Genomic DNA, 12539 nt, shown 5'->3' with positions numbered 1-12539 from the left:
GGGCTGGAAGTCAGCTGGAGTCAGATCACCCCAACAAGATAAGCATTCAAGCACTTCTTAAAGGTATCCACAGTAGGTGCTTGCACCACTTCTGTGGGGAGTCTATTCCAGACTCTGGAGACTTGGCCAGTAAAGAAGCTTTTCCTTATGTCCAGTATAAAATGGTCTTCTAGCAGTTTGTGACCATTAGACCTTGTCTTCCCTTGGGGTGCCCTGGTGAACAGACGTTCTTCCAGTTCCTGATACACACCCCTTTTATATTTATAAGCTGCCACCAAGTCACCCCTAAGCCTTCACTTCTCCCAGCTGAAAAGTCCCATGCCTCTCAGACTCTTCTCATAAGACCTGTTCTCTTGACCACTAATCATGCACGTGGCACTCCTCTGGACTCTCTCAAGCTTCTCCACATCCTTTCTAAATTGTGAAGCTCAGAATTGGATGCAGTACTCCAGCTGCAGCCTCACCAAGACTGAGTAAAGCAGGAGGATGAATGCCACGTGTTGAAAGTCATCAGGTTTTGATCCACCCACCTTGAGAGACTGTCCAGGTTGGCCTGAATTGTCACCCTATCCTTCAGCGTGACCACACTTCCCCATAATTTGGTGTCATCTGCAAACTTAGCCAGCCTGCTTCTGACACCCGAATCCAGATCATTTATGAATATATTAAAGAATACTTGTCCAAGTACTGAGCCCTGGGGGATGCCACAGGTCACCACGCGCCATGTTGACTCAGTTCCATCAACTATCACTCTCTGGGTCCAGCCAATTCCTTTGCCTACCAAAGAGCTCGTGATACTGGAGTTCCAGAGTAGCAGGAATGGAGGATGGGTCATTAAGTGTGTACACAGCCTTACATACCCTGAAAAACATCAGTTACTGCAGTGGTAAATGGTGATGACCCTGGAAATGGTTTCAGTAGCACTCAGAGCTGCCTAAGAAAGCTTTGGAAAACAACTTGCCTTTAGCCAACATAGTTCATTTTAGTCTCTGTAGTGCACTGGCACCTTATTGATAAAGCTTTGCACAGTTGCAGCAGTCTGTATATCAAAATTTGCTACCAGTGCCAGTTAAATGCAAAGTCCTCATCTGCAGGGGTTTAGGTTGTAGCCGTGTTGGTCTAAGGACACAGGCAGACAAGGTTCCTTGGGTGAGTTTGATATCTTTTATTAGACCAACCCAAATGGTTGGAGAATAGTTGGGTTCAAAGGTTTTTGAACCCAAAAGCTTGCTTAATAACTATTCTCCAACCATTTGGGTTGGTCTAATAAAAGTCCTCATCTGCAAACTTCATGCTGAGAATGACCTTCCTGCCAAAGGGAAAGGGCCTTGGAAATTAACTTGGAGACGCGTGAGCTCTTATAGGCAACAACCTACTTTGTCAGACACTATGAAAGGGCTGGCAGAAAGAGAAGGTGTTATACAGAAGGGGAAAGGACAGGGGGAGCGGATGCTGCTAAAAGAGGTAAAGAGTGCAAGGTAAAAATAGGCAAGATAGGAAGAGAAGAACTGAGAAGAACAAAACAGTTAACACCTTGAGGGACACTGGAGTTAACAAATGGTAATGGATAAGTATAATACCTGTTGAGACTATGATTAATGCAATCCAGCCTGTAGAGGATGTCTTGTTTTGCAATTTTGCCTTCAGGTGGGTTTTTAAAGTTCTTGTCATTTAAGGACAGCTGCTCCAAGTTCAGTGAAGGAACATCCAACGAGACTAAAGTGTTCTGCCCAGGACTCTGTCCATTTCTGGAATTTGTGCTGAATCAACATCCATTCATTCTTCTATGCAGGGATTGCCCTGTCTCACCTATGCAGACAGCAGGGAGGGACCGTAACCTGGTTGTCCCTCAAGGTGTTAACTTTTTACTGCTGTGGGCAATATTTTCAGTTCCTACAATATGGAAGGGGTAAGTGTCAAAGGAGAGGCTGAAGCCACTGAGGAGTTTCCTCTAGTGAGACAAGACCTTCATACTGACAGAACCAGTGAAGGCACCAGTACCAAATAAAGAGATAAACAGCATGAGAGTCTATAGGGGAAGGGACTGAATGATACTATTAAAGTGGCATATTCAGTTATTGGTGCCAGTACTGAAAAGGTTGTAATGAAATATATATTATTCAGCTCTTGCTACTGAGGAGGGCAAAATGGAAGAGATGGTACAAGTAAATACATAACATAAGTACTAATGATACTGGAAACAACTTTGGTCCAAAATCCACAAATGAGAATCAGAAGACCTGGATTCTTTGTTGGGTCCACTACTTACTTTGGCCCCACACAAAGAACACAAAACCACCCCTCAGTTTTCCTAGATAGGTAATGAAGTCCATGATAACCATGCTCTTTCCAATTAATAAATTGTAAAGTGCTTTTACGAAGTGACACACGGATTTTTAATGGCCCTTTTTGGCTTCAGGCAAATCCTTATAGTATACTTAAACAATATGTTCAACATTTTATTTTACTAAGTAATCATCCTCCTGAAGTGAATGGATATTGCAAATAAAAACCTCAGCCTCTGAAATTTGGAGGAGTTTTTTCTCGTTAGGATAGGAGCAGAAATGTCACATCCCGTAAACTGCTCTAGTTAAGAAACCACAAGAGGGTGGTGATCTAACCACCAGTGGAGTCATCCCAAGAGACCATGAGAATTCTGCCGATGTTATGTTTTCATGGCAGAAATCCTAAGTTCATGCTCTTCAAGGTGGATTTCAAGTGTTATCGAACAAATGGTACTAAATTGTCTGGCTGGAGAACTGTTTGCTGTGTTAAAGCTTTTTGCCAAACACACACACACACACACACACACACACACACATATATACACACATAATTTTTCTCTTTGCCGTACAGATAATCAACCCCAGATGGCAATTTACATAGGCAAGAGCGTAAAGGAATCCATGCACTGCTGGTGCGCTTGGCCTCAATCAGAGCAAGCTTGGGCGTTTGAGAATGTCACTGTTTATTTTTAATTGCTGTGTCCCTCCTTTGTGCAGGTTCAAGCGGTCAGAGATGTCGAAGTCCATTAGTAGAACTGGAAAGTGATGCCACTTTATTTGGTGAGAGGGTTCCTTAAATTTAAAAAGCAGCTGGTTTGCAATGTCCCTATATGCCCAGTGGGCACCGGCTGTCAATCTCAGTTACCATAGGGTCAGGGCAAATAAAGGTCAGTAAGAGTCACAAACCTCAGTGTGTTGTGAAATGTGCTTCCTCTATTACCTTGTAGGCCTGAGAAAGGTTTGACCTTTTATAGGTATCCTAGCCCAGTCTGACATGGGGCAAGCAAGAGTGAATAAGTGCAGTACACACAGATTTCTTTTCTCTGTGCCTCAGCTCCCTTATCTGTAAAATGGGAATGAATACCAACACTCAGCACCAGCATCTCCTGAGGGTAGTATCAGCAGAGTAGTAACTGTGACAATCACCGGACAAGACAGAGGAAAGTCATGCTTTGCCTCCATGGAGCGTTACTGATGCAAGCTAGTAAAAAGATTAATTAACCCTAGTCAGCTGCTTCACATTGCTAAATGCAAAGTGGTTTGTCTTCTGCCTCCCCCCACTACTCATCCAGAGCTTCGCCCATTTCATTTCTCCCTAGTATCTCACCCTGTTGGTTCAAGAGCCACTCTCCTCCTCTATTTCCTCTGACACCCTCTTTCTGCCTATGACCCCAAAATCTCATAAAAAACTTTCCTATTACCTACCTCTCCAAATAAAGATGATAAAATAATGTTCAAATTATTCAACGCATTTTGTATTTTGGGTATTTTACATATTGTCCAAAATCACATGATGGAATTCTCAAATGTATTTATCCAGAATTATTCTCAATTTTCTGGAGCCAATAAATTTTTGGATTAGAGATCATCCAAAATGCAATTTCTTTCAGATATAGCAGTTCATATTCAGTTGTGAAATCTGAATTGTACACTGTTCTATCACTATTGTAAAAATAATAAATCTTCTGAAAATATACTGTCCAGCATTCACTTCCGGCTAACGGTCAGCTACATACTTTTTCTTTGCAAGTGAAAAACGGACATTGAAATAGTTCATATGAGAGGGTCACTAAGGAAGGACAATTCATTTCTGAATGTGAAGAAATTTATATAAGGAGTTATCATGCCCCTACTAGTCACTCAGCTCCCCCTCTCCCTTCCTATAATTTTGCTTTATGCTACTGACTATATTATACATGTGTACCTCTGTTATTTAATTCTGCTATCAGAACAATAATTTGCAGGAAAGAAACAAACTGTCAACTCAAATTATTATAAAAAGCACTTAATTTCTACAGTACCCAATTACCCTGAATACACTCAAGTCCAGAGCACACTGCTGGATCTTCAGACACTCCTACCTTAGGATACAGATTCAAGTGCACTCCCTTCGCCTCCCTGAGGTTGTACAGCTAATGTGCAATAACCTCAGCCTTCTCAGTCCCATTCTACCTACTTAAACTTAGTGTCATGCGAGTGTGGAGGTTTGACTTTTTTGGGCTGCCCTGTATTATTAAATATGCTCTTCTCTTTCCCAAACCTCAAAATTTAAATCTTGCCTTTGGCTTTCCTTTTCCCTTACAAGTGAAACAACAAGGCTTTTGACAACACCATGTTACAAGTTGCACTGCTTTCACAAAATGATTAATTCTGTTTCCAACTTATTTGCCTGTTCAGGCTGGGCTGTTCCCAAGCAACATGTAAAGAGGAAACTTAGGAAATAAAAGGACAAATTAAAGAGAAAAGGGTATGTTTTTTCCTTATTGAGAGTCGTCCGTCCATCCCCCTCTCTGTTGTGGAACTGGGAGATGGGAAGGGTGGAAATGAGACACTCACCTTCAGGGCGGGAATCTCCACATTATCACCTAGGCTAACAGAGCCAGTAAGAATAGTCCCTGTCATCACTGTGCCTTGACCCTTGATAGAGAAACAGTGATCAACTGCCATAAGGAAGGGTCCAGAGGGATCTCTTGATGGCAGGTAAGCCTGAGACTTCAGGACCTGAAAGACAGACAAAAGCAGCACCATGTATAGGTGAAATGTCATGAAAGGAATGAAAGAGTGGAAGGCCAAGGATAGATTCAACTAGTTTACAGTTTTACTGATTTAAGGAGTCCCCAGACAAGCTTGGAACGGACCAATGTCAAATTAACTGGGCACATTATAGAGGAGAGGTACACTTTGCAGCAGGATGAGTTTGATTTTCTGCCTTAGAAAGATTTTGGGCTGCACATTCAGCTTGGTTAGCAAAACTGGGTTGAGATAAAGTTGCTGCAAACTCAGTATAAACAGTGAAGCAAGACAGGATGAATAAAACAAAAAACTTGCTCTCCTAGACTTAAAAAAACAAAACAGTGCAATTTTATGCTGCACTTTACTATTCTCGCTGCTCTGATTTCAAGAACAGTGACTTCTTCAAAGATTTTTAAATGCTCAAGAAAACCCATCCCTGTTTCTATCCTGGAAGAAATATCAAACTGCCAATAGGCAAGATTTCAAATCAGACTTTAAGATTTACATTAACATTTTTTAAAGGATAAAAATAGCTGTCTCTCAAAAGTAACATCTTCATCCAGATCCGGTTAAGATTTTACCATGACTAAAATTTCACTGCATTGCAAACAAGTAAAATAGTTGTTAAAACATATATCAGAAAGGAGAGAAGACATTAATTATTGTTGCCTGTGGCCACCTAGCTAATATTAGTTCAGGTGAACTAGTTCAAATCTTGTCTCAAGTCCAAAGAGAAAAGAATTCTTTGATCCTTCTCCCCATCACAGGAACTGCTGTTAGTACCTGCTTATAAAAGGCTACAAAGACAGGGATGGCCAGTCATGACTGAGTTGCTCATGTGAAAGAATGGAGGATAGGCCAATAACTGGAACAGCACTTGCCTGCTCTTCCAATACTAGTAGGACTTCCTCGAGCAGCAGTTATGCCCAAATAATGCAGTTTGGTTTGTAATGTGGGTGTGTCCTTTGCCAACAACCTTTTTAACACTATGGAAGTGGCTTGTCTGTCAGGAATACACCTTTTGCTCTTCTGCACAATTTTTGCCAGGAAGGATCTATCCTAGGAATAAATCACAGCTGTGCAGCAAAGCAGAATTGTCTGCAGGAGTCTCCTTCATTTTATGCAGGGAGGGGAAGTTGTGTAATGAATGAGGTAGATGATTACACAAGAGAACGTGGTTAAATCAGTTAAATGCTTCCCAAAAGAAACTTGATTCTATCTCAGCTTTTGCCACAGTGTAACTAAGTGCTGCTAGACAACAGAGCTGTGCAAAGCTTCGGACCCTGATTCGATCTGGTGGAGATTCGACCCGATTCAGTGGCCGAATCTCCGAATCCAAATCTAAATCAGGAGACCCTTTACTCTCTCCGAATCAAATCAAAACCCTCCGATTCAGAAACATTCAGCAATTTGGACATATACACAGCTTTAAATTTGGGGGGGGGGAGTGGGAGGGGGGGCTTGTTTGTGGGGTTTGTTTGTTTTTTTAACATGCCTCGAGGTACCAGGTGGTTCACGAATGCTGCGATGCTGGGGCGGATGAAGCATCCCACGGGAACAAGAGGGGGTCCCCAACGTGCTCACCAGCGACCCGGAAGTGGACCAGAAGTACTTCTGGTCCACTTCTGGGTCCACTAGGGAGCACGCTAGGGGCCCGCCCCCAACTCGGTGACTGGTGGCTCCTGGGTCTGGGGGGGCACCTGGGGTCCCCACACAGCCAATTGCCAAGCCAGAGGGGTTGTGGAGGGGCCCCCAGCATGCTCCCCGGCAGGCTCACAAGTGGACCAGAAGTAAATCCAGTCCACTTCGGGTCCACCACCGAGCACGCGGGGGCCTCCCCCACACTCCTGTGAGTCGCTCCATCCGCCCCAGCATCGCACGTTCATGACCCATGCCTGGTACCTCAAGGTATATAGAAAAAACATTTAAAGCTGTGTCTATGGCCAAATTGCTGACTCTCCGAATCAGCATTGGATCTTCAGATTCTGCTGAATCAAATGGGGGACAGTCATCCGAACCAACAGATCGAATCACTGTCCCCGATTCAGGCCAAATCCAAATCCGAACTGAACACGGCCTGTTTCGCACACCCCTACTAGACAAGTCACCTAAGGCAAACTTTTCAGACAATCCCTGACTATTCCTGACTTTCAGAGTGCCCAGATAGATATCCTGTGGTGTGATTAGCAGAGGTGGTGAGCATTCACAGTTTCAACTGGAGGCATTGCATGACCCCAGCGGAGCTTCGGTTCCCAAAAGCTTGAGCTATATACAGTAAAAGCTCCGTTATCCGGCATCCCCTGGGAATGGGAGATGCCGCTTAATCAAATATTCTGGTTAATCAAATGTGCACCCTCTGGTGCACTCCCCAGCGTCAGTGTGCTGGGGGACAGGGAAGAGGGCCCTGCGCAGGCTACTTTGCCCTGGGCCATGGGCTGAAGAAATGGCAAAGAAAAACTCTGCTCGCAGCGGTGAAACCCAAAAGTGGTACTTCTGTTTTTGCTTTTGCTGGGTCCCTCGGATGCCGGCTAATAGAGTTTTCCAGCTAATAAAGTGCCGGTTAACACAGCTTTTGCTGTATATCACTATCTACTATGGTTAGTCTATAAGGTGCAAATCTACCCTGCCTTCCTATTGAAAAATCAGATCCCAAGCAGCTTAAAATGGGCTTCCAACAACAGTGAACCCTCAAGATGCAATAATGATGAGTTCCATAAAGAAGTCAGACACAAATCATTGTCTGAACCGACTTTAAATAGCATGAGGTAAATAAAGCAAGGGGACCCAAATGAATAATGAGACTAAAACAAACTATGACTAGCTTCTCATTAACTAGGTACCATGCATCCTCTGCACTTAGTGAGGCAGAGACTTTTGGAAAAAAACAGCATGTGATTGTATAACTGAAAACTGCTTCATAATACATGTGCTAGAGAAGGCTAAGCTAAGCTGCCCAGACTTTCTGATTTTTAAATGCTTGACTTGACAACATCATGATCTTTTAAATTTAACTTTTCAGGAATTTATAAAAAGACAGTTTCCACGGATCTAGCAAATGTTTTAATTTAATTTATTATAATAACCCAGGTACTTGTTCAGTGGTTGCTTGTTAGCAAGTGGCTGTTCATAAGCACTAAAACAGAGCATGGTACAAGTCAATTCTGAGGCCTCAGAGCCCTGACTTGTCCGTTTAATTAGAATGGATTCCAAGAGAATGTGAGGCACAGAATGGGATTCCTTCAAACTCCCACGTGAATACATGAGTACATTAGTATTAAATGGTATTACAGTAAACACTAACAGACTTCAAGAAGTATACTACAATGCCCTTCTTTTTTTATGGCATGTACCTCAATTAATTCAGAAACACCTAGTGGATTCACAGTCTCTGGGGCTTCTGGTCCACCAGGTTTAGCTGCCACCGCAACAATAGGACACCCATGGAACCTGAAAGAGAAAAAGAATCCCATCATGAGACTTCAAGTCCCTTGCACATGCAAGGAAGGGAAAATAACAAAAGCTTCATCTGTCAAAAGAGATGAGGAAATTGCCCTGGCTATTGATTTATCTAGTTCAGCGATAGTTAATTACGGGCATTTTCTTCTGGGACTGTATTATTGATGCCTTTGAATTTACTCAAGCTTTAAAACTTACTGTCTAACTGTCTTATTTGGTTAGGCAGTAAAGAGTAAGATTTCTGTTAAACCAGTTTTAAGCAAGAGCCAAATTGGGCTGCTCTGTGATGGCTACGTGAGTTAGCCCCTTTTCTTCCTGGAGACTGGCATATTGTGCTCTGGATTCTAAACTTTCATTGAAAAAACAACCCTCCTCAATGACATGGTTGCAAGAAGCAGCTTCAAAATGTGAAGCAGAGTTAGGACAGTGAAGTGAAGCGATGCCTGTCTGAGTGTGTAGGCAGCCTGAAATCTTAAGTGAGCTCTGCTTCTTCTCATATCAGGGAATATGAACTCTGACTCCAAATGTTGATAATATCCATCTAATGAACATCTTTTGCTAACTGAAGTAGGCAAAATTTTGAGTTTACTTCCCAATTCACCCCCTCAATGTAATGCTTCCTTTGGACCAATTATTTTCTTCAGCCCTCTATTATAGAGAAGTCTTTCAATCATTACCTAATTTTGAACGCTATGCTTTGTGAGATGCAAATGATTGGCTTTCTGGGCTAACAACTCACTTATGACTACTCTTTCAAACTTTTTAAAAGAAACTAGAGTCTCTAAAACAAACAACCCACACCTCCAGCATCACAATGGTTAGCAAAACATGACAATAAAAGCAGGAGAGAGAAAAAAACATTTAGGTGCTCAGTTTTCTAAGTATTCAATTTACTATATAACATACATGGGCCAAAAGTCAGTGATTTTTACCCCTCTCCCTACTGTCTTCTAACTAATTTTTAGATTTTCAATCTCAAAAGGGCAAGAACTAGAGAAAATAGTGCATTGATAAAGAGAGAATGATAACTTCTGTAAAGGAAACTCATGTAATGATCAAACAGTAAGCCAATATAAATAGCATTTTTTTGCTCATGTGCCATAAAGCTGAGTCTTCCATAGACACGGATGAGAAAGACATGCAGTCAGAATTCTAGCTTTTGGATAAAAATAACTGAATTTCCCAACGTTTTGGGGCAACATATTTTAACGAATAAACAATACTGAAACAGGTGTCACGTCCCCTTCCCAGGTCTCCCATATAACTGACAAGCTAGAGGTGACACGTGCTGCTTTTGGAAGTATTTGAGTATAATGAGGCCCAGATGTAACTGCCTTCCTCTGACACAGTGGTCAGCAACATATGGCCAAATCTGGATTGCAGACTGCCAAAGGGGAGCAGGGGGGACTTCAGCAGTGTTCTGGCAGAGTGGGGGGCTTCACCTGTGCTAGCGCCAGATGGCATCGAGCTGCACCAGGGCTAGAGGCTGCTGAGGAGTGGAAAGAAACCACAACCGGATCAGAACGCTGACCCACCTCAGAGCTGAGCCAGCTTGTTCCAGCCTGTGGTTCTGAAAGGTTGCCAGCTGCTTCTCTAACACATATGACTTACTACAAACTACATCAACCTCTGCCAGACAAAAATAAAGGCTAGTTGACCAAGGAACCTGGATTCCTGTAAAGTTGCCTGACAGTAGCTGTAATATGCTGCCCAGGTCTAAGGCTCTGTCCACCCTGCAACTGGAGATGTAACCATGCTAGCAAATGCATTTTTAATTTGCTGTAACACGTTTCCAGCCTTAGCATGGAAAGGGCTCCAAATCCTTCACTTTCCCCCACGACCATGCACAAGCATGTGAGGCTTAAGGCAAACTGCCAAATGGTTTTACCAGGTTCCTCATATATAAAAGTAGCTTGGAAATGCAAAACCAGCTTCAATCGCCTCTGCTTCATCATTCAGAGTTGAGAGTAGGAAAGAAGCTGTCAAGACAGAAAGTATGTCTGCGTTAAAGTGGGGCTGGTACTTTAGGTCAACCCTAGGACAGCGATAGTTTTAAAAACTTCATAAAGCACAGCACAGACATCCAAATATACATTTTTTTCTGCAGGTAGGCAATACACAGACACATCTGGTAAACGGCCATTCTGGAAGTCACAGTTCAAACAGCTTCCTTTAGAAATATTAAGATAGACCACCTCTCGGCAGGTGGAACCACAGCTGTTGAAATCAGCTGGTGCATTAGAACTGAGAGGATGCTGCTTTAAAACAGCAGGGGACTGCAACCTGGACATTTGCAGTGAGGATGTCATCATAACTAGAACCCGCTGCTCTCTCAGTTTGACATAGCTGGCTGACTCCCATGGTACACTAAAAGGGTTTTAAAGGGTTATGTGTGTTCCCAGGCTATCAAGAAAAGAGTAGTTAAAACAGCATGTGAATTTAGGGTAAGGAAGCACCTGTAAAAAGATTCTGGTTTCCTTCCAAATTTATAAATTCAGATTTATGAATACAGATCTGACCATAACCAACCTTTTCATGGTTAGGTGGTTGAATGTTTTATAACAGGAGTGTCAAACATAGGACCTATGGAGCCATATGAATCAGTCCATAGGTCACTGGACTAACCTCAGGCACAAGCCGTGCCTCCCCCCTTTCCCCCTCAACACACACTGTAGCTAGGGACCGAAATTACACATAAACCAGTTTAAGTGATCAGAAACTGGTTTAAACCTGTAACAGAACAGAAGTTCAGTGTACATAAACCAGTTTCAAAATGGCTGAAACTGGTTTAAGATAAACCTGGTTGAATGTAGTATCAGACTTAACTGATTTAGGTCAAACCAGTTTATTAAACTTCTGTCCCAAACCCCTTCCTGTTTTTAGTTAAATCAGAGTCCCCTGGCATGCTTTTCAGCTTTGGGCTGGGCTGGGCTGTCTGCTCCAGAAAGCAGGGCTGGCCCTGCCCCTCTGCTCCCTAGCTGGAGCAGTGAGGGCTGGCTCACTGTCTTCCACCCCAGCCCCCCAGGCAAACCCTGGCTGGGCTCTGGGCCCAGGGCGGAGGGGGGAGGTTAAACTTGCTTTCTCCCAAGTACAGAACTGCCCTGCCAGCTTACTTCCTGCTGGCTGATACTGAGGACTACAAATCCCAGAGACACCTGGAAGCAGGAAGTAGTAGTGACTGCACAGTCCTGCTTGTTCTGATTCTGAACTGCAAATCCCAGAGACCTCAGGGGCAGCAGGAAGAGGAAGTGAACACACAGCCCATGCTGTGTTTATAGCTACTTAGTTTATAGTTTTACAAAGAACCGTTCTTGTTCAAGTTTTATGAATTTGATGCCGCTCCCCACCCCCAACAGAGCCATGCCCCTGCCATGCCAGCAGGGAGGGGAGGAAAGTCTTGGAGGGCTTTCTCTTTTCCCTCCCCTTTGGCAGTGGCTGGCAAGCATGCTTCTAGCTTGAGCCACTACAGGCTAGGGTTACCATATGTCTGGATTTTCCTGGACATGTCCTCTTTTTGGGGCCCCTGTGTTGCATCTGGGTGGGTTTTTAAAATAAGAGGAAATGTCCAGATTTTCTGCTGTCTAGGTCTGGCTGCTCCAGGATGAGAGCAGCAGGCAAGCCGATTGGCTGTTGGGGGCATCTGCTCCCTGCATCGGCTCTGGCACGCATGCAAGAGATAGAGAAAGAGAGAGCGAGTGCACAATGCAAGAGCTGCTTGGCCTGGGTAGCAGGTTGGGAATGAGGGGCACTGGCAAGGCTGGGGGGCAGGGGCTGCGGATCTGGAGTGAGGGGCACTAGCAGGGCTGGCAGGGGCTGTGGGCAGGGAGTGAGGGGCAGCAGCAGGGCTGGGGGTGGGATGTGGCTGGTCAGTGAGGGGCAACAGAATGGGCAGGGGCAAGGCACCAGCATGTCACTGCCCCCCCTCCAACTTCTGAATCAAAAGTGAATGTGCATTCATTTGCTAATCAGTTCAATCTCTGCAGCTTAGACTAACCTGCAATGACTGAATCAATTCAGAGACTGGCTTTTTGACTGTCTGTACTTGGCCTGTATGTGCTAGCTCTG

At 43.8% G+C, this 12539-nt stretch overlaps 1 protein-coding gene across 2 annotated transcripts in view; it reads right to left on the bottom strand.

Annotated features, from left to right (window-relative positions):
- EEFSEC (eukaryotic elongation factor, selenocysteine-tRNA specific) overlaps window positions 1-12539 on the bottom strand; it is a 200667-nt gene that overhangs the window by 130398 nt on the left and 57730 nt on the right. For both annotated transcript variants that reach the window (XM_059716048.1, XM_059716050.1), the window contains exons 3-4: window positions 8369-8465; window positions 4842-5006 (exon numbers count right to left, since the gene is read on the bottom strand). In XM_059716048.1, coding sequence (XP_059572031.1) covers window positions 4842-5006; window positions 8369-8465 — 262 coding nt within the window. The remainder of the gene's footprint in view (window positions 1-4841; window positions 5007-8368; window positions 8466-12539) is intronic.

This window comes from Alligator mississippiensis, chromosome 12 (assembly GCF_030867095.1).
Source record: "Alligator mississippiensis isolate rAllMis1 chromosome 12, rAllMis1, whole genome shotgun sequence".
Lineage (NCBI taxonomy): Eukaryota > Metazoa > Chordata > Crocodylia > Alligatoridae > Alligator > Alligator mississippiensis.
This window is presented reverse-complemented; position numbering and strand designations above follow the sequence as displayed.